The 21,431-nt window shown below is 47.5% G+C and overlaps 1 protein-coding gene and 1 long non-coding RNA gene across 2 annotated transcripts; both read left to right on the forward strand.

Annotated features, from left to right (window-relative positions):
• The first annotated feature begins 703 nt into the window (after positions 1 to 703).
• On the forward strand, positions 704 to 3,581 carry LOC135812926 (large ribosomal subunit protein eL8-like). The gene is made up of 2 exons (XM_065326144.1): positions 704 to 1,499; positions 3,568 to 3,581. Exons 1-2 carry the CDS (start codon positions 713 to 715, stop codon positions 3,579 to 3,581), a joined length of 801 nt encoding a protein of 266 aa, XP_065182216.1. The 5' UTR covers positions 704 to 712.
• Positions 3,582 to 12,624: 9,043 nt separating this feature from the next.
• LOC135812577 (uncharacterized) lies at positions 12,625 to 16,192 on the forward strand. The gene is made up of 3 exons (XR_010552853.1): positions 12,625 to 12,678; positions 15,454 to 15,576; positions 16,149 to 16,192. It is a non-coding gene; the product is annotated as an uncharacterized LOC135812577 (long non-coding RNA).
• The last annotated feature ends 5,239 nt before the right edge of the window (positions 16,193 to 21,431 follow it).

Below are 21,431 nucleotides of genomic sequence, written 5' to 3' on the forward strand. Positions count from 1 at the left end.
AACGTCTGCATCACCTGTACTCGTCATTGCTCTCAATAAATTGCTTTCTCCACATAAATCCCATGTAATGCGTGCTTCTGTTTGACCACTTCGCTCCCGAATTACATCCGACAGCTAATATATATACAGGTTCGGCCTCATTTTCTCTGTGCTGCGCTGATGAGTTCAAAAAGAACGAAACAGCATGCTGTCCGCAGATTGAGTATTTCGCTCCTGCTCTTGTAGCAGTTGAGCACTCTTGCGTGGGGTAGTGCCTTTGCTGTTTGCGTTATGCAGAGCTCACTGACTTGTCAGTTTGAGCACTCTGGCAAGGTACGTTCGGGCCTGATTGGAAATTTTTATTTCCATTGCTATCAGGTTCGGCCTCATTTTCTCTGTGCTGCGCTGATGAGTTCAAAAAGAACGAAACAGCATGCTGTCCGCAGATTGAGTATTTCACTCCTATATATATATAACTGGTCCCCGTGGCAAAAGCCATCAGGCGCAACTATATGTAGTCGTTCGTAGGACGTTGCATTCAACCTGGGCGGCTGCACCAAGCAGAGCTGCACACCAGTGCCTGATGTACATAATAATATGTTTGTTCCTGACACAGAGCTAAGAGTGCTCAACACTGCACAGACCATTCATAATAGTAACAAAAAATAATAATGATATACAAAATTAATGATCTACGCGCAGATAAAAAAATTAGTAGTCTTCTACAGCAGCCATGCCGAAAGTCCGTAAGGTCCGCGGCAAGAAGGTGGCCGAGGCCCCCTTCAAGGCCAAGGGTGGTGCCAAGAAAACCGTAAATCCTCTCATTGAGAAGCGCCCCAAGAAATTTAGCATTGGTGGCGATGTTCAGCCCAAGAGAGACTTGTCACGCTTTGTGAAATGGCCCAAGTACATCCGCATGCAGCGGCAGAAGAAGACGCTTTTCCAGCGTCTGAAGGTCCCTCCTGCAGTGGCCCAGTTCACTAACACCGTGGACCGCAACCTTGCTAAGCAAATTTTCAAGCTTGCAACAAAGTACAGCCCTGAGACCAAGCTTGAGAAGAAGGTTCGTCTTCAGGAGGAGGCCAAGAAGAAGACCGAGGGCAAGGAGGCTGCTCCTGGCAAGAAGCCAGTCATGTTGAAGTATGGCATCAACCATATCACGCACTTGATTGAGCAGAGGAAGGCTCAGCTCGTGGTCATTGCCCACGATGTTGACCCCATTGAGATCGTCGTTTGGCTGCCCGCTCTCTGCCGCAAGATGGGCATCCCATACGTCATCATCAAGGGCAAGGCCAGACTCGGCAAGCTTGTTCACAAGAAGACCGCTACCGCTGTTGCCTTCACCAGTGTCAAGACCGAGGACCGATCGGCTCTCAACAACATTGTCGAGGCCTCCATGACCAACTACCTTGACCGCTTCGACGAGATCCGCAAGCACTGGGGTGGTGGTGTCATGGGAGCCAAGACCAATGCTGCCATGGCTAAGCTTGAGAAAGCCAAGAGAAAGACCCACCAGCCCTGTGCTCGCCCAGCTTCTGACCCCGGCACAAGGCACCCCTACCCGCCATCAGCAGTCAAATGGCCTACTTAGGGCGCGCTCACACTGCGACCATGAGCACGCGTCCATGCGTCGTCAAAACGCAGAAACGTGGCAGTCGTGCTCACACTAGGCCTCGTACACGCGTAGACATGAAGTTGTCACACAAACTTGACGAATCGCAGTTCGTATCCAAAAGAGTTCGTACGTTTCCTAATAAAGTTGTGGCCCGTTTTGGATGTAAATTTTCGCATGTTGCATGTTGGAGGAAGTGCCTCGTGGCTCGTATTCTTGAAGTCGACGAAAATAATTCATACAATCAGGTAGGTTTGGACTCTTTGAGGGACTGCCGCTGACATCCAAGAGCTTTCGCTTTCCAGACCTCGTGGTCAGAGCAAGTGCCAGTGCAGTGGAAATTCCGGTAGTGGTTTCTTTCGTCTGTTGCCGAGATGAGAACTGTATTTTTCGATGATATGTAACTGAAATGTCTTGAGGTACATGTATGGCATTCCATCATCGCAGAAAATTAGAGAAAGATGATTTCCCAAACCGAAAAGCCAGACCAAGCTGCCATCGTATTGAACGAGTACACTGTACAAATGGGTCACTGACCCGATCAACTGACAACGAAGCAACTACAAAAACAAAAAACAAAATTGACATCGTCCAAAAAGGGCAAAGAATGCATATATGGCGGTGCGTGCGTGCAGGACCACAAATACAAAATTTTAAAAATGTGCAAATGTCGAGGACGACATCGACAACCGCCGAGTTTCATAAATCAACACACCGGAATTTGAGAAATTGAACATACTTCAGGCCAGGTTGTACACAAATACGCTTCACGTCTACGATCATGTTGCCGCCAAGTCGTGGCACCCCCCTCCGGAGGTCGCGGTCACGATTTGAAACGTGGCCGCGACGTTTTGGTCAAGTTCATGCCGTTGCCATGCAACTTGGCCGCATGGCCGCTTGGACGCTGGTTTTGGTCGCAGTGTGAGCGCGCCCTAAGCCAGGCAAACCGTAGCCGCCGCGGTCAGCGGAGATTTTCTGTTGCTGGTGCTCTGCTGTGGAACGCTCTCCCTGGTGAGGTCCGCACAATTACCCGGCTACCTGAGTTTAAGCATGCATGTGTACCATACGCCTGTAGGGAGTAGTTCGAGTTGCTGCTGATCGCTCTGCTCTCCCTCCCCGTGCAGTTCAGTAACCCGCACGCAGTATCACAGATACATCGTATTCTCTCTCTCCCCCCGTTTACCCGCAGTTATTAGTATCCTATTCTCTTACTATGTGCTTCCATAGCTTTTACTATGTTCTTCCATAGCCGCTTCTAGGCTAAGCCTTCGCCGTCATTTTATTGGGTCGTCATCCCGTTTGAATGTGCGAAGTGAAATAAAAACCAACCAACCATCCAAGTATAGCTATGAATAGGAAGAAGGGCGCAGATATCACGCAACTGCGTTACTTGTTCGATATGTATGTGTATTTTCCAACAATAATATTATTGAAACTCAGAATCGATTTTCTCGTTCCTATCATCAGCGGGGAAAAATACGGAACTAAAGGATACAAACCAATGAAACTGAAGTTAAGTAATAGAAAGGTTTTAGAAATACCGCATAACATCATGATACAGGTGCAATAAAGCCACTAGAGGAAACGCAGAAAGGTAGCAAGATAACGTAACCAAAGGTGAGAAGGCACTGAACGAAGTGTCAACCTACAACAACGACCTGAGTGCAACAACGGAGGATGAGACGGATGAAGAGAAGATGGAAGAGGAATTAAATGATTAAACGGTCGGTGAAGAGACAGAGGAAGAGGCGGATGATGGTGGTGATGATGATCGTGAGGATGACGAACGGAACGAGGAAGAGGACGATGAGATGGACGAGGATGAGTCGGATGGGAAAGAGCGAGATGAGGCGGATGAATGTGTTGTTCGTAAGAAGTCGGCTGTGTATCAACACTTGTTATCTCGTCCTGACTTTCTTGGTGTGTATGATGACTCCCATTTTTCTGTACTGTGTCGTCCGCGTTATGTCCGGCAGTTGAAAGTCCTTGAGGCAGTTTGGATACGTATTCATACCCCTGTTTTGTGTAAGCATAAAGAGCACGTTGTTGCACTGAGGGTATATTCGTAGGTTGACACTTCGTTCAGTGCCTTCTCACCTTTAGTTACGTAATACTGTTACATTTTTGCGTTTCCTCTAGTGGTATTATTCCACTTATACGCGTATCATGATGTTATGTGGCATTTCTAGCTTTCCATTACCTTTGTAGAGAATGACTCGCGATGTCCGAGATATTTATGAGGGTTTGTGAGAATTCTTATTTTATGGCTTTCCTCTCTGAGTCAGTACAATTTTTTCAGTAGCTGTACTGCTGGAACTGGGCTAGCTGAACATTGATGGACATTTCTATGATTTGTAGATGTGAATAATCGACACTCTTCGTATCGCTTTAACCTTATACTGAAGGTCAATCCAGATAGCTGAGACATTTAGCAGAATTTGTGAAGACCTGTACAGCTGGTACTTCAGTACATGGCTACCCGAACATTGATGGGCATCTCGATTTGATTTGTAGATGCAAATCATCGACAGCCTTCGTATCGCTATTCTCGTGAGCTCTGTACTTGTTTTGCTGTTTGTTTGGTTTATTTGAATTCGCACAGTAACGGGGTACTTCAGCTATTCTCTCCTCCCTCTTCTGAATTTGACTCTCCGCTGGCCTTCTCTCCTCCCATCCCCTTACATTGTATTGGGCCTCCGCAGCTCCCCCCCCCCCCCCCCCATCACCACCACCACCACCACCACCACCACCACCCCACGCACACACTACATAGTCATTGTCACATAGCACAACTCAACCATTCGCTACCCTGTTATTGAGCACTCCTGCTCGTTTGGTCTCGAGAATCCAAATAAAATCAATCAATCAATCGCCTATACAATAGAGAGTCGATACAGATGGTCGAGACATTTTGCATAATTTGTGAGCTGTAATAGTACTTCAGTAGACCTACATGGCTAGCTGAAGTATGGAGATCATGGAGATCTGGATTTTGATTTCTGGATTTGAATCACCCTCTGCACTTACCAAGCCATCCATAGAGAGTACACCTAAAGAGGTGATGATAATAATCGTGAACTACGTTGAAGGCATTGGCCAGGATCGTCGTGGTCAAGATGAGTGTTACTACGTGTAAAGCAATCTGCTGTCCACAGGCATTTGGTACCTCACCCTGGACGTTGTCAGTCATTCTCAAATTTGTGTTTCACTTTGTTGTGTGGTGCGAGCCAGTGTCACACCCATGCTACTCAGCTGAATGTATACCGGCAATCTACACGCTCGCTCACTGAAGTAAGCCAGATGTGTGTGTGCATACAAAGAAATAGTTATCACCCTTGAGCGTTTCACCACCTAGTAGCGATTTGGGAGTGGGGCCTGTATGTAGGGTATCGATTGTTTTGCCCCCCCCCCCGTTCATTGTTCAATGCTTCTGTTCCAGAATATGATCAGGTTTAGACTCTTTATTATATCTTTAAGACTCAGGCATTGCGCAGATATCGGGGTTGTAGAATTTCGAGCAGAATAAAGGCGGACGGATGGTTCAGATTCACAAAGAGATGTGTGCTTCTTTATTTTCATAAATTACATTCGATTTTCAGTGAAAGGAAATGACTTCGAAGTTCTCACAAACAGAAAGTAACATAGAGCAAAAGAGAACGCGGACACTAACCGGATTATTTCATCCTACTGGATACTGGTAAGTGCGTTAGAGAACTAGTGGAGCTAGAGGGCGCATAGCGGAACTTGTTATAGTGAATACTAGCAACGAAATCGGATGCAGATGGCATGTGCTCAAAAACAATGACAAGAACTATGTGGGCAAGGGAGAGGGGGGGGGGAGGGGCAAAAACGCAAGACTCCGCCGACTTTTAAGTAAAACTAAACATGCCGACCGCTGGAAGCTTCTTTTCTTGTTGAGTCCTCCTCATGGCATTCTTAGCTTGCTGTGTCTCTCGCCGCTCTTGTCGCTTCGACATATAATCCCAGGTGAAGATCGTGCAACTCGTGACCTCATTAGTCTGCGGTGTTGACCTCTTGACCAACTTCTTCGCCATATTATCTGGATGTTGACCAAAGCTAGGGGGGGGGTCTTTGCAGTAACTCACGAACTGCTGTTTATCGCTGTACAACTCGGGAGCTCCTTAATCAGAGATTATGCTTTTGTACATGTACTGGCTCTCGATCCTCGATACAAACGGCTTGAGTAGGTATTGATCACGCATGTACATATACCTCGTAGAGTGTACTCTGCCGATCTCGTGTACGTGTGGTGATTATAGAACCCGGACCTAAGGCTGGATGGTTCTATTCCCGCCAATTTCCCGAGACTAATTCTTGCCTTTCAGACCGTTATCAACACTGGGTATAGCTCAGGTTTGGGGGTTCTAGACCCTGGAAATGACGCCACGAGAATTGCTATGGATCCTGGACTGAGTCCGGAAGGGCTCGGCGGTCCTGGATATTGCCTGACTTTCAATCCAAACCTGCTCCCTGGACCGTCCGACACCCCACCCATTGTACCCACCTACACAATGCATACCGTACAGTGTATGTGCAGCTAGAGACCTTGCTCGTACCGCTACAAGTACTCTGGGTGTACATCATATCCCGTATGTCTCGTACACACAAGTAGAAATGCCTTAACCCTTTGGCTCCCCACTATACAAATTTCGACGGTATTCCGTCGATGACTTCAAACAGCCATAACTCATTCAAATATTGCACTATCGTGAAAATCGAAGTATGTAGGGTGTAGCTGAAGTCCTCAGCTTTCCGTTGGTGCAATCGTTTTCACGATAGCTCCAACGGTTGTTGAGATATCGCGCTCGAAAGTTGGAGGACGGCACTTTTCTCGTTCCGAGCACATTTTTGAGCATGAACCGGGGAATTCCCCTTGTTCTCAAGTACCTGTGATGAATTTTTTTGCGTAAATCATGGTGCAGGCTACCTGCTACGGCAGTACAAAAAAAATCAGAGCTGGGCGAGCAAGGAAATTGAAATGGCTGAAGAAGAAAGGGATTGAGGGCATTCCCAGCGATGTGGTACCTTCGCTGGGCTGTAGAGCTGGGCCTGCTACTCTGATTTCACTCGGTGATGGCGCATTGTGTTCGCGCTGAGAAGAGCTTTCCGGAGAGCCCAAGAATGTGGAAATCAGGCTACTAGAACGTAAGTTATGACCAAAAGTTGACACAATTTGAGCGAAAATTATGGCTATTGCTAAATAGTGGAGTTATGGGGGAGCCAAAGGGTTAAAATCAATCGAATGCTATTACCGGTATGTGCATAGTCGAACTCGGATGGTGTGCCAATTTAATAATGGTAAAAAAAGAGGACAAAATGTTACCAGTTAAGTTGTGACTAAGGGGGTGACCACCACACTCCATCATTCACCCCAGTGTCTGGAGATATGTGGATTTTGTAGAAAAATATATATATATACCGGTATGTGCAGCTCCAGCCTGGGCTGGTCCACAGGCGGGCCAGCCCGCCTGCAACAGCATCTCGGGGTTGTACACAAATCCACACAAAACATGTTGTGCGTTTACATGTCAAGCGGGCTGGCACGGCGAGGCGGGATCCCGCCCAAAGGAACCTGGGATCCCGGCTAGGCGGGCCAGAAAAAGCACATACCGGGAATTATAAACAGACCAGCCCGGGCTAGAGTTGTATTATTATGGTGTCACAGAGGCAATATGCTTTGGTTCTGCAAGAGTGCTCAATGCCAGATTCAGGCAGAGCGGCGTACACAAAGGCACACAATGAAAACCTTGGCAAATTTATTCCGTTGTGACTCAGAGTTTCATGGCTGAACCAATCATCAGACAACGATAATGGAATAGGAGGCAGCGCTGGTATATCTAAGTGGAGAGAGGTGTGATAATACGATAGCGAGAGGAGTAATCGCGTGAATGTATACAGGGACGGGCTATTTCAGAGGCAGATGCAGTAGGCGCAGGTCTAGCACTAACAAGTACGCGCTTAATCTCGCTCACACACCACACACACACATACTAACACGCACACACATAGTAACACCCACACACACATACACACATACACGCACACACTAACACACACATACACCCACCCACAACACCCTAACTTGCACACGGGCGCACGCACACACAGGACACCCACCCACCCACAACACCCTAACTCGCACACGCACAAACACACGCACACACGCATATACACACACCTATAGACACATGTCCACACGTATACACAGGCATCTGCGTTCGTATGACAAATCTAAGCGCACACAAACTCCTGCAATCACGCGTCAAAAAACCTGCAGCGGTCATAGCTGTCTATGTAATAGGGGTGGCCAGCAGAAACTTGCGCTGGTGAGGGCATTTAGATACCAGGTCACTTCTCTTGTTTAGGGAGGTAGCTTTTGAAGCTTTCAGGATGTGGAACTTTTCGGTTAAGCATAGGCCACACTTCTTGCTGATGTTACTGTACGAAGGTGCTCTATCCTTGATCTCCCATCTGATGTCGAATCCGCGGTTCTCGTTTTTCAGGTCCCAGATGTGCTTGGACAACTTAGTCGATGCGGCGTACTTTTCATGGCGGAAGTCCGAAGTGTGTTTGTTGTAGCGCTGCTTGAATGTGGTAGCAGTCATGCCGACGTAGGTCTTGACTTCGTTGGATGCTACATGCGCCTCGTACACGACGTCGGAAGACTGGCAGTCACCGTTGAGGGGGCACGACGCCTTGACCCGACAATTGCATGGCACAACTGGCGGTCGCGAGTGAAGTTTTGCAGCATTGTGCCCTTTGATAATCGACGCTACGTTCTTCATACAGCTGTAGCTTACTTTTGTTGTGTTCTTGTTAAACACCTTGTGTAGCGCGGACCCTTCAGGGAAGTGTTTCTTGACGAGGTATAGAAACTTTGCGCCAACGTTGGTTTTGACCGTGGTACTGTACGGCGGGTTAAACCAGATGACGTCGCGGCTGCGCCCTTTCTTCGCTTTTTTCTTCGTGTTGCTCGGTTCATCCTTGTATGTCATGGTTTTCGGGTGGCCACTTGAGGCCAGTGCGTCCTCGTATAACGTTTTAGCATCGTTGAACACTTCCTCATTGCATGAGATACGTTGCAGCCTCTTGTTGATGCCAATGGGTATTTGTCTCAGCACCTGCGGTGGGTGACAGGACCGCACATCGACGTACAGGGGTGTACTATTCGGTTTCCTGTATGGTTGGAATGTTCCGGTGGCGAGATTCAGGGTCACATCCAAGTAGTCGACGATCTTCTTGTTGGTTTCGATTGTTATTTTTAAGCCGTGTGCTTGGAATATCTGTATGATCTGTTTGCGCGTGCGGTCGGCATCATGACCCGTGGCGTCCTTCATTATCGCTAGACCGTCGTCACGGTAAAGACCCACGCACTAGTCGCCCAGGAGTGGACGGAGTTTGCTGAGGATTAAAGCCCCAACAAGCTCGCAGGCTTCTGCGCCGTCGTACGACCCCATTGTTACGTCGAATGACCCGTCCTTCTCCTTCTTCATCCATGCTTTGCCGCCGTCGAACAACAATGACTTCCGTGCGTGCAGTATCGTCTCAATGTCCTTCTTGGACATTGGAACGTGCGTCCCGGCGTACGACAGGGCATCCAGCAGAAGGTCTTTCGTTATGCTGGGGTAAAACTCGACGATGTCGAACACGACGAAGGTGTACCGCGGCTTGTCTTCAATGCCCTTGAACCACTCGATGACCACTTGCGTGTTCTGCCACAGATTCTCACATACGCTGCTCCGCATGGGGCCGATAACACCATCCAGTATGGATTTGCTTACGACGCCTATTTCGGACTTGGCGGGGTTAATCAGCCTGCATTGCAGCTTGTCATGGAAGTCGGCTTTATGATCCTTTAATGTGACGAACGCTTGTGCCTTGGCCAGACATTCAATTGGGCATCCAGGTGCAGATCGGCAGCTATATCGCGGGCTTCGGCATTAATCGCCGTGTAGTCGGTGTCTGGGGCGAGTTTGTACTGCTTCGTCACGTTGTCATGTAGCAGCTTTTCATACTGCGGGGCTGATACTCGGTACAAGTTTCTTGTCTTGTCCGCTGGTACCACTATATCATCACACTCTTTAAATGCATTGCGCCCACTAGCCATGGCTGAGGGACGGATGTAACAGTGGTGTGTATAACCTCGCTAATGGCAGTGTCCTCAATGCTAATGGACGCGTCATGTTTTTGTTTATAATTTAAGGTGCAATTTAGCGCTGATGTGGGTATTTCTTTGCTTTTCTTCATTGACCAGGCAGGCACAGTGGGTTGGTCAAAGACCATGATTGAGATACGAGAGGTACCTGGTTCAAGTCCTGCCTGGGAGTGGTTTTTCCAGCCGTGCTGCTACCCACAGTCTACTGGGAACTTGTGGCCAGGCACAAGGGGTACATGGATGCAGCTAATGGGGTCGCTTTCGGCACTTGTGCCAGTGGTTATGAGACTTACCCACTCACCCCCACCGTTAGGCGCTGCATCTGCCGCTAGGGTTTATCGGGTGTTAGCGGCCGTCGTGAGTTCCCTTCGGGAACGGATACGATAATTTACTTTTACTTTTACTTTTTCTTCATTTGGTCCTTTAAAATGAAGCGGCTTTTTATTTCCTTTTTTCTTCTTTTGCACCGAGATATTATTTCTTGCTGTTTTTTACCGGATGTGTCACGACTTTGAATTGAATTGAATTATCACACTCTTTATGGTGTCGACACTGCGTTCATACTACAAAATAGGCACTTTTACAATTTGAGGGAAGTTATAATGTGTAATCCTGATATTGTCTTGCAACTCTATGAAGCTTTTTGTACAGCAACAAGAAGGGCGTTCCGTAAGCACTGTTTATTTGTCGACATGCATGAATTTTTTACAATAGAAAGGGAACTACTTGCAAAATACAGTGCACTTCGATATGGACAACTAAAAATGAGAAAAACAGGAAAAGAAACGAAGTGATACAACACACCAAGCATGTGCCATAGCGCGAAAAGAAATCAGCAGAAGAATACATTGTGTGAGAAAAAAGTCGCAATCGAGCTATGTCGTTGCTGTGTCATCTGCTATGTGCCATGCACTACTTGATGTACCAGCCTGCTATGCCGGATACCGCCAACCATGCATCGACCAGGCGCCAGGCGCGAACTGATGGTGGTGGTGGTGAGAAGGAGAGCTCTGTGCCAGAACTTTGCAGCCTAGAGAGCGTGCGTGGGCAGGCGTGTGTTTACCGCCATATTGCCAGGTGTGTCTTTACCACCATATTTATCAACCATAAGTACAGCTGCAGTGGTGTTTTCAAATTCATTCTCCCGAGAAAAAAGCTTTTAGGTTTACAACATGAGTGTACTCTCTCTATTGTTGTTGTTGTTGCTGTTGCTGTTGTGGTTGGTCATTTTGTGAGAGCTTGGACAATTCACTTGTCCAGGCAATAAAGCAGTCTCTCTCTGTCTCCCCTCTTTCTCTCTCTTCCCCTCTCTCTTTCTCTCTCTCTCTCTCTATTTCTATCTCTATCTATCTCACCTCTCTCATCATGCATGCGTCACGCTCTCATGGAATTTTCTCTTATAAGATTGCACGTTTCACACTCGTTCCCTTCGGGAACGGACACGATAATTTACTTTTACTTTACTGCTGTGCATAATCAGTAAATTGATGTTGCTGGGTTTTTTTGTTTTTTTTTGTTTTTTGGATTTTTTTGGTTTGCCGCTCTCGGGGCCTTCTATTCGGTACTCTTTTTAGTTGTACTTCTGTACTGTTGAGCTATCCGAATTCAAATAAACACTAAAAATAAAAATAAAATTACACTGTCATGTAATATTTCTTTCCTTTCTTAGTCTTTTTGTGAGAGCTTGGACAATCCACTTGTCCAGGCAGGAAGGCAGAAATGCCTGTCCATTCTGGCGAAGTAAAATAAAATACACCAACCAACCAACCAACAGTATGGCTTGCAGCCCTGCGTTTCAGCCCGGGGGCAGCGCACTAAAGTCGTACCAGCCCGCCGAGAGTGTTTACATCTCCCCATTTCTCTCCTCATCAATCCCTACTTGTCTTTGTACATACAGTCAAACCTCGTTAGGACGAACACTGATAAGGCGAACTTTCCATTAGTACGAACTAAGGTCAATCCTATGGTTGGCCAGGCATCAATTCTAGTCAAAATTGTTCGTTTAAGACGAACTTCTGTACAGCGAACTTTCGCGAAGACGAACTATTTTCAAGTGTGATTTGAACAAAGTCAGTGTGGTCATGTACATGTAGTACGAACTTTCGGTCCAGGAGCGTGCGCGTGCGCTGGCTGCCTTTTTTCTTCTTTTTTTCAATAGTCGAGGTCATTACTTTACGTACAGTGCAAATTGTTTTCAAGCGTGTTTTGAACAAAAGAATCAGTGCGTTGTACGAACTAACTTTCGACACAGTCGTGATTCATTGCACTTTAAACTTTGTCATTGTACTTACATGTACATGTACCTGTTTCTGGCTTATGCTAAGAATAACGTGCTTCCCATGTACCACAGCATGCACCTTCACGTAAATACAATCCATCTGATATGCATATCGATTTTTTGTCAGATCTGGATAAGAAGAACTCCCGATAAGACAAACAAATTTGTTCAGTCCCTTGAAGTTCGTCCTAACGAGGTTTGACTGTATATCTACATGTACATGTGTTGTGCGCCATCTATGGATCTGCCACATCGATCGATTTGGCTGCGCGATCGATCGATTTGGCTGCGCGATCTGTCGATCGACAGATGGCGCAACGATCGATCGATCGCGCAACTATCGATCGATCGCGCAAAAAAAGAAAAGCCAAATCGATCGATTGTGAGCCGTTCGCGGAGTAGGTATTTTACTACTCAAAGAACTTTATAGGTAGGTATTTTACTACTTCCTGGTGAACGGCATCAATGCAATCAGTACTTGGCGACTGGCGGAACATCACTCAGTAAATAAAACAGTAGATGACGACGATTCCTTGCTTTGAAGAAGTAATGGCCTACGTTGTCGAACATTCAGATCCACTGGAGGCGTTCTACAGCCTGGAGCCCACTGATAAGGATTTTGATGCGACTTGAGTAAGTACTAAAGTGATGCATAGTATTTTTGGGGTCAACTAGCCATTGGGAAATTCACTCTTTTCTTTGATATTCACCTGGAAATAATTGACTCCATCAAATCTTACACAATATCCGAGATAGCAGAAAGATAGTCCTAACCCTCTTGTGCAATGATTTTGTCATAATTATGTCTATGTCCAGACCTACTGCTAACTAAAATGGCATGAAATGGAAATATTTTTGGTGATTATGTGTAAAAAGTAGTGGTTGCGACCTCGGCGATGATTTGTAAGAAAAGGGTTTGCTCCCCACACCGGAGGACGCGCTATTCCGCCGACTTTACTTGACACTTGACTGACTCACGACTGCCATTCCTCAGCCTACTCAAGCTCAACTGATGAGGGGTGAATTCCCCGAAACACTGTGTATTGAGCAGGGAGTGGTGCTTTCTTGCAGGTTTGCCGAGTCGAAGGTTCGATGGACTTCTCGTGTGCTCTGGATGGCAGTCGTGAGTCAGTCAAGTGTCAAGTAAAGTCGGCGGAATAGCGCGAGCTCCGGTGTGGGGAGCAAACCCTTTTCTTACAGATTGTGTGTAAAAAGTCCATTAAAAGACATTTTCATCACAATATACACCAGCCTACCACTACAATTTATAGTGTCTCACCCATATGACTGCAGATGGATTGTATTCTCGGTATATTCCCGTTTCCATCGGAAGTATTGTCTTTTCCGTGTATCTGTTCCACGCATTCTGAGAATGGCACGTATTCATCTAAAATGGCGGACGCCCACGCTGCATACATGGTATGGGCGCACGTGAGCCACGCTGTGGGGACACTTGTTCGATTCCGCATACAAATGTATACAAATGCGTGGAAAAGAAGTTTCTCTAATCGCTGGAACTTGTGAGTTTCTTTCGATATAGACTACTGGTCTTCAAGGTATAATAGTAGTAGCGACTTCAATCACGTGAACAAAAGGCAGAAATCCTTCGTCGTACGAATGTATGGTGCAAGCATGGCGTGCACGGAACAATTTTTCTCTCGACGTTCCACGCCTGCCTACGCGTTATTCACGTATCTGGCGCCTTCATTTTTACATGATGGTCAAGCACACATTTAATAGCTTTCCAACGGTGTGTCGCATGTCAAGAGTCATCGAATTTTGGATATATCGCTCCGTATTTTTAGTTTTCAAAGCAAACTTTCGGCATCTCAGCTACCTTGCCCGTCAATGACCGAGTCACCATCGTGTTCAGAGCCCTCAAATTAGTTTAGATGGGTTCATGGTAAGGTTCTCCTCCGTAGCCGTTTTTAGCAGTTTGAAGAATTTGTGCGCAGCGGCTGAAGTCGGCTATGGAGTGCACTATTTTGACGGGCTCTGCGTGACGGAGCGAGCAGACCTTTGGCTTGTAAATCCGCTAGTAATGATTATGTTCTTCACGTCAAGATTCTGGAGGTGCTTGACCAGTGAGGAGGTGATTATTTCAATCCATCGGCATCGAAGCAGAGCACGTCCCGTCCAACATCTATGTGTCCGACGGTTTCTCCGTCACCCTCCAAGAACCCCAAAAACCCGCATATCGCGCATACATTTACTGTGTTGCATGATATTCATGAGGTCCGAGAAGCCCACTTTTGTGCCATCGCTCTGCATACAATTGCATACATGGGCTCCAACGATTGCATACCAACTTTGGGGCCTGATATCTCCGGTTTGGGACAAGATATACTCATGAAATTTTCTGTATGTGCTCTGCAGAGGTTTCTCTTTCCAGTCGTGTAATTTGTTGGCCCTAATTCCGATTGTAGAATTTTGGACTGAAGTCGCTAATAGTAGTGACCCAACGAAGTGGAATTTGCGGAATACAACGTTCGAGGCGGCTCAACAAGTCAAGAGTAAAGTGCGAATTTTCTATGTACGCAAATGAGAAAACCTACTTGTTTCCCCGCAGCGCTAGTCACGTGCGCCTTCAGTGAATACGTGCCATTTGCGCGATCTGCAGATCGCGCTGCGCAATCTGGGAAATTTCAGATTGCCCACACGGACCACAGATTGCGCCCCACAGGGAATCGCCGTGCTCTTCATGTTTTTCAACGCAATCCACAGATTGCACCCCGCCTGGATTCGCTGTGCTCTTCACTGTGTTTTTCAGCTAAATCCACAAAATTGTGCCCCGCACAGATTCGCCATACTCTTCATGTTTTTTCAGGGAAATCCACAGATTGCGCCCCACATGAATTCGCTCTGCTCTTCAGGTTTTCGATGAAGTCAACAAATTCCATGAACCACTAACGTGAATTTTTCCCCACGCGTACTTGGGTGTGTTCCCAAAAGTCTCACCGTAGCTCAGGGACGCGGATTTAATTTCCACCATGCCTAGCCGTGTGCCACAAATACCTTTGTGTCACCCCAGAATGCATGCGCAATCTGGAGTCTTCAGATTGCGCAAATTCTCAGGATGCGTGGGACGTATCTGTATAGTCAATGCCCACTTAAACTTGGGGAACTGTGTGTATTTTCTGTATATCGTGTCAGAATTCATGGTATATTCCAAGTCTCCATCCATATGTCTAGTAGTCAAAATAACACCTGTGTGGACATTGATTCAGTCTTGGTCTAGTTTATTACTGGTTGGTTTCTTTCTTTTCATTCTCCTCACTTGAATCAACCTCTTGCTCACTGGAGCTGTCTCATTCTTCCCTTACAGAGGTGTTGGTGCAAGTGTGGCATTTGTACCCTGGCACGCATGGCTGACTTTCCTTTTTTCACTTGCATTGTGTGGTCTTGCAGCTGGAATTGCACCCACAGCCTTTTGTCAGGCCTGTGACAGGCTGACTGTGGTTGCAAGATGTTAGCCGAAGCCCCACACCATGATTAGGGCATTGGTTCTTGGTCATCGGTTACCTTAAAGAGGTGGGCAGTTGATAGTAAATTTTGTGACTTGAGCGATAACCAGAGACCACACTGTTAGTGCATCTTAATTGCACTGTTCTAGATTGCACAGTATCAGCATTAAGCCACACGTTTTTCTATGTTTCTCGTCACCCGCGTGCATACGATTCAGGAGTCTGGAAGAAAAAAAAACTGTGCTACACTGTGGGGACCATGTGCAGCCTGGCCTGGCCTGCGCGACACATGATGTTGTTGGAGTTGACTCTTCCATTTTCTCCTCCTCCTTTGGTGTCGGCAAATGAGGCGGAAGCTCTGTGGGTGGGAGCTCTACTGGGGTTTGATCCACAGCACGTTGGTACATCACGTGGGTTAATGACTTAATGTCACCACTCAGTGGTGGCTGATTTACATGTTGGATCGATTTGCCATGTAGCACTCTGCTGGCATCCTGGCAATGCATTCATTTCCACGGTGCCTCTTTGTCGATTTTGTCCATAGACCCCACAGGCACACTGAGCATTTGTAGCTGAAGTAGGTCCTGAATGCTATTATCTTTTACTGTGTGCACCGTTGTCATTCTGTATCCAATGTAGGTACCACAGCCTGGCGTTATTCTCCGTTGACAATAGATCCCTGGAAAGTGTACTTGACTGGCTGCACCTGTCTAACACGACTGCAACCAGCAGCTGGAGTGGGTGAGTGTAAACTGAATAACCTACCGTTATGCCGCGTATTCCTGCTTGGAAGCGGAAGGATTTTTTTCCAACCGTGCTGCGACCCACAGTTAATTGGGAACTCGTGGCCTGGCATGAGTAATACATGGATGTGGCAAATGGGATTGAGGCCTTTGGCCTCCGGTTGGTGGATCTGATCTATCCTCCCCCACCGTTTAGGAGCCGCATCTGATGCCTGATCATGAGGTGGCGTCTCACGGAAGCGGAAACGTGGTTCTTGACCAGGGAGATGTACGACTCCTTGCTTTTGTTTTCGCTCACTGCTGAGCTCATTACATGATGCATGTTTGTCCAGAAACGCCCCTTGACATAGGCACTCCACTGTACCAGCCTTCGGGTTATCCATAAATATCAATAAATAAACATGTAACCTGTTGTCATGTACCATTGCTGTACATGACTTATTATCACTGTCGAGAAGGAAAACACCAATTTTCCACAGGCCTAAAAGTCTGAATTATACATATCAAATGCACTGCCAAAGCAAACACCAAATATGAAATCCAAGCTCATGCCTGAGGGGAAGACGAGAAGGGGAAAACGTGGAGATTTTTGGGACAGCACGAGAATCCAAAAAATCTGGCTGTCGCGAATTCAATATTACGTAACATTCGCCAATGCTAAAATAACTCAGTTTGAATGTTTCACGTAACTTTTCTCCTTTTTTTGTCTATCGCCATATTTGCCATGGCGATGTGCAGTGCAGGAAGTTTTTCATGCGCATGCTTGATCCTTTGGCGATCATCTTTTTGCTTGCTGACTACACTCGAGGAGTTTCAGTTTTCTTATCCTAATGGTACGTCTGATGACGATCAAGTCCAATCCTTGTTGCTCTGTGTCTAATGTCAGTAACAATTAATCCAGTAATGATAGAGCTACAATTGTAGAGCTCTCTCGACTCAGCGAATAGAATATTTCAGTCATACAGTATTTTGTGAGTGGCAATCAGGCCGGGAAATTCAAACTGTATTTATGCCACCACAAACTGGTGCCGAAACCCGGGATTTGATAATTTAGAGCCATGAGCTCCCCGGCTGTTACTTCGAGACTTTCTCCGAAGCAGAGAACTGACAAGAAGTTATTGGACAGAAAACATGCTGACCTGGAAAAGGACCTTGAGAAGTCAGATGAATTCTCAGCGTACCGAACAACTCCCAACGATCAACTGGAAGACGCCATAGCAAAGCTAAGTCCTTTTTTGATTGAATTTCGTACCTCTGTCTCTTCTTATGGGAAGGTGTGTGAATCATTTGGGGATAGTCTGTCAAACCCTGCGGAAGACGTTGAGGCTGCTGTTGACTGGCACCTAGACCAATTTGTCCAACTTGAGAGACGAGTCCTCTCTTTGAATGCTACCCTCTCGTACTTGGAGAGCAGACGCCCCTCAACTCAAAATGTACAACAGCAAGTACCCTCGCAGGATGCTGCCACAGCAGCACTCATTAGCACCATGGAATCTTTGATAAAGGTCCAGACCAGTCAGCAGCAACAGCAACCAGGTCCAAGTACCAGTACTAATTCTAAGACCACAGCCAATGTTTCGTTACCGAAACTTTCATTGCCTACGTTTGATGGGAATGTCATGAAGTATGCTGAATTCTCAGATATGTTCCGTTCTTGTGTTGATAATAACTCACTGTTATCTAATGCCGAAAAGCTCACGTATCTCAAGTCTTGCCTCAGGGGGGATGCACTAGATGCAGTGTCTGGTTTCCTATGTACGGATACAAACTACCAACCTGTTGTCGATATCTTACAAGAAAGATTTGGTAATACTGAACGGGTCATTCATGCTCGTTACACTGCACTCATGGGTATCCCTGCTTGTTCAAACAAAACCCAGTGCATCAGGTCATTCTACGACCAAGTTGAAGAGCAGTTACGCCCCTTGCAAGCATGTGGACAGGATATCAACCAAAGTGTATTTGTATCGATGATATTGTCAAAGCTTCCCCAGCATGTTGTTCTCCAGTTGGAGTTGAAGAAAGTTAAAGTTCACTGGTCGGTGAAAGATCTCCGCAAAGCAATTCAGGAATATCTCATGGCCAAAGAAGCAGCAGAGGCACAGTCCTCACTGGCCACACCAAATCAGCCGAAACATACGGAACACAAACCGAGATCAACGTCAAATCAGTCTGCTGCTGTTCTGTTAGGCAATTCACGTCCCACCGAACAGCAACCACGGTGTCACTTTTGTCAAGGCAAACACTTTTCTGACGAATGCAGTACATACACGTCTGTCGATAGTCGAAAAGCCAAGCTGAATGACCAGTGTTTCCGGTGCCTCCGAAAAGGACACCCAGCGCGAGCGTGCTCTATTTCTCGTCTTTGCTATCATTGCAGACAACCCCATCACCGTAGCCTGTGTCCGCAAAAGTTTGCAACAAGCGTATCCACTCTGAATGCTGATGCCGAGGCGTACACTCCACAGCATACTTTAATAGCACTAGGCGAGCACACTTTCATGCAGACGGCGGTCACTACAGCACATCATGGAACCGGACAGTGTGAAGTACGGATTCTTTTTGTCACTGGCGCAACTAGGTCATTCATCACATCTAAGGCACGTGACATTCTTAGCTCACCGACGATCCGCAAGGACACCTTAGCGACATCAGGCTTCGGTAGCTCCGACAGAAGAATTCAGTGTCTAGATGCCACGGAAGTACTTATCAAGATAGCAGATGGATCGAAAATGCCACTGTCACTAAAATTAATGTTGTACCGGTCATTTCCAGCCCGATTTTGAAAGTGCCGGTAGTCGTGAAGAACCGCCCTGAACTAGCAGGCTTCCGTCTAGCTGAACCGTTGTGTGAGTCAGAAGAACGTGTCAGCATTGATATACTGATAGGAGGAGATTACTACTGGTGTACTAGCTGTGCTAGTACTTGTTAGCAACAATCCGAACTAGCGCACACACTGCACTGCATTGCTTTGTACTGCATTCAAGACTGACGTCATGCGCTTTGTTTTGCTGCGTAATCACAAATGGCACTAGCCCATTTTGCGGAAAAGAAAAACAAATCTTGCTTGCCCTGTTGTGCTCTTCCAGACAACGGATCGTGCTTCAGCAGTGTTTCTTTTCCTTTCGTAGCTTTGCTGCCAGCCCGAGTGTCACCTCGACACTGTATTTCTTCAGTACGTCTGACCTAACTGTCGACACTGTCAAGGCAATGCCTTGCCAAGCCCTCCGCAGCGAGCCCTCTCAGCGCGGCTTGAATCCGAAAGGAAACTTAGTAAAAGTATTTTACAGGACCGTTTGCTGGCACAACTAGCCCTTGGTAGTGAGGTCTCCTCCGGCCAGGAGAACCAGCAACATGACAGTGCGGACATGGCTCGCGAGCCCATAAGCCCGACTGACACCAATGCCTCCTCCGCCAGCTCAGGTGATGCGGGCTCAACGGATCTCTGCGCTCTCGTACGGGACGAGGTGTAGTCGGCTTTGTCGGCCGCCATTATATTATTATCGGAGAGCATTGTGCCGCTCCTCACCCATTGCCAAGGCAATGCGGCTGCTGCCGCCACTACGCCAGGCCAATCTCCTGTAACCCACCCGATCAGCCACCTGCACCAGCTGTGCCCAAGGCTGTGCAAGAACGTATCTTGGGAGGGGAGTTCGTAGATTTTTCAAGTTTGTTGCCTGAAATTCTTGCACACTTCCGGCCCAACATTCCGGCTGGCGCACAGCCCGAATAACGATAGCCAGCTAAATATCGTTGAGTCGGATGACGCGAAGCAGGTGCGTCGCAAGGTTCACGATAATTATACATGTACCTACCCGGCTCGAGGCATGGACCACATACATGTCTGTTATCACGGCTGCTGCCCTACACCGCACTGCTGAACTTTCGCACTGATTGCGTACCAGCAGTTGATCCTGACTGCTAACCGCCAGTTCTTCCCAAGCGCGTGGCTAGAGTACGACCGTCAGCTGCGGATGCTTGTGGCCCAGTAACCAGGCACGAAGAGGTTGGACACCATTGACGTTAACCTATGGCAGATAGCTGTCACAGGCCATGCACACCCAAAATGCGCTTAATGTAAGACGGTCCATCCAGGGGCGGTTTGCGTCCTTTTCGTCCCCAAGCCAGCAGCATTTACCTCCAGCGACGGCCAAGAAATCTGCCGCAACTTCAATGGAGGTCGCTGTTCTTCGTCGTCGTGCCGCTTCTACCACACCTGCAGCCAGTGTGGCAAGGACCACCCATGCATCATGTGCAACCAGCGGCAGCACAGAGCCAATCGGCCACCCCGCCGCTCCTAGCAGAATGGCCACTGAATCGCTTGACTCGGTACGTAGCTTCTTTCCTATACACTCTGCAGACACCACACTGCTAGCTGACCACTTTGCCCGCGTGTTACGTAACCACTCAGATCAATCATGTGTTGCGTATGTTCTCAATGGCCTGCGCCGTGGCTTTACTCTTGGATCTGCCGGCCAACACGACATTTCGGTTTTCTCTAATAATCTACCCTTGGCTTTCACTCACGCGGCATTATATCCGAGCAATTAGCCGCTTCCTGCACCCGCAGCGAGACCACAGGCCCATTTCCGTCACCTCCATTTCAGTTCATGCGCCGCTCTGGTATTGGTGCCATCCCCAAAAAGAACGGCAAGCTGCGAATGATCCACCATCTGTCTACTCCGGAAGGCACCGGCGCGAGCGACAGCATTCCTGCCGAGCTGCTCTCTCTGCACTACGCGAGCATTGACAAAGCGATCAACATCTTCATGTCATGCCCACAGCCTGTATATTTGTCCAAGCTCGATGTACGCAGTGCATTTCGGCAGATCCCAGTCCGCGGTCAGGACTTCGCTGGGAAGGCTCCTACTACTACGAGCGCTTTCTGCCTTTCGCCTCCGCTCCAGCCCAGCCGTGTTTGACTCAGTAGCCACAGCAGTCAACTGGATCATGCAGCACGAGTTTGCTATAGATCACCGGCTTCATTACCTCGATGACTTTCTCGATATCTCCACTGGCTTGGCTGCAGCCAACCAGCAACTCACCATCCCCCTCCGGGCATTCACGTATCTCGGCACTCTTTGCTCCATCCCAGCTCAAAGAGCCATCACCATCATTGACCTTCCTTGGTATTGTCCTAGACTGCGAGCGCCACGAAGCTTGGCTACCAGAGGACAAG

This window comes from Sycon ciliatum, chromosome 3, assembly GCF_964019385.1.
Source record: "Sycon ciliatum chromosome 3, ocSycCili1.1, whole genome shotgun sequence".
In the NCBI taxonomy this organism is placed as follows: domain Eukaryota; kingdom Metazoa; phylum Porifera; class Calcarea; order Leucosolenida; family Sycettidae; genus Sycon; species Sycon ciliatum.

Coding starts and splice junctions, on each gene's coding strand:
- LOC135812926 (XM_065326144.1), top strand. CDS start 713: ATGCCGAAAGTCCGTAAGGTCCGCGGCAAGAAGGTGGCCGAGGCCCCC.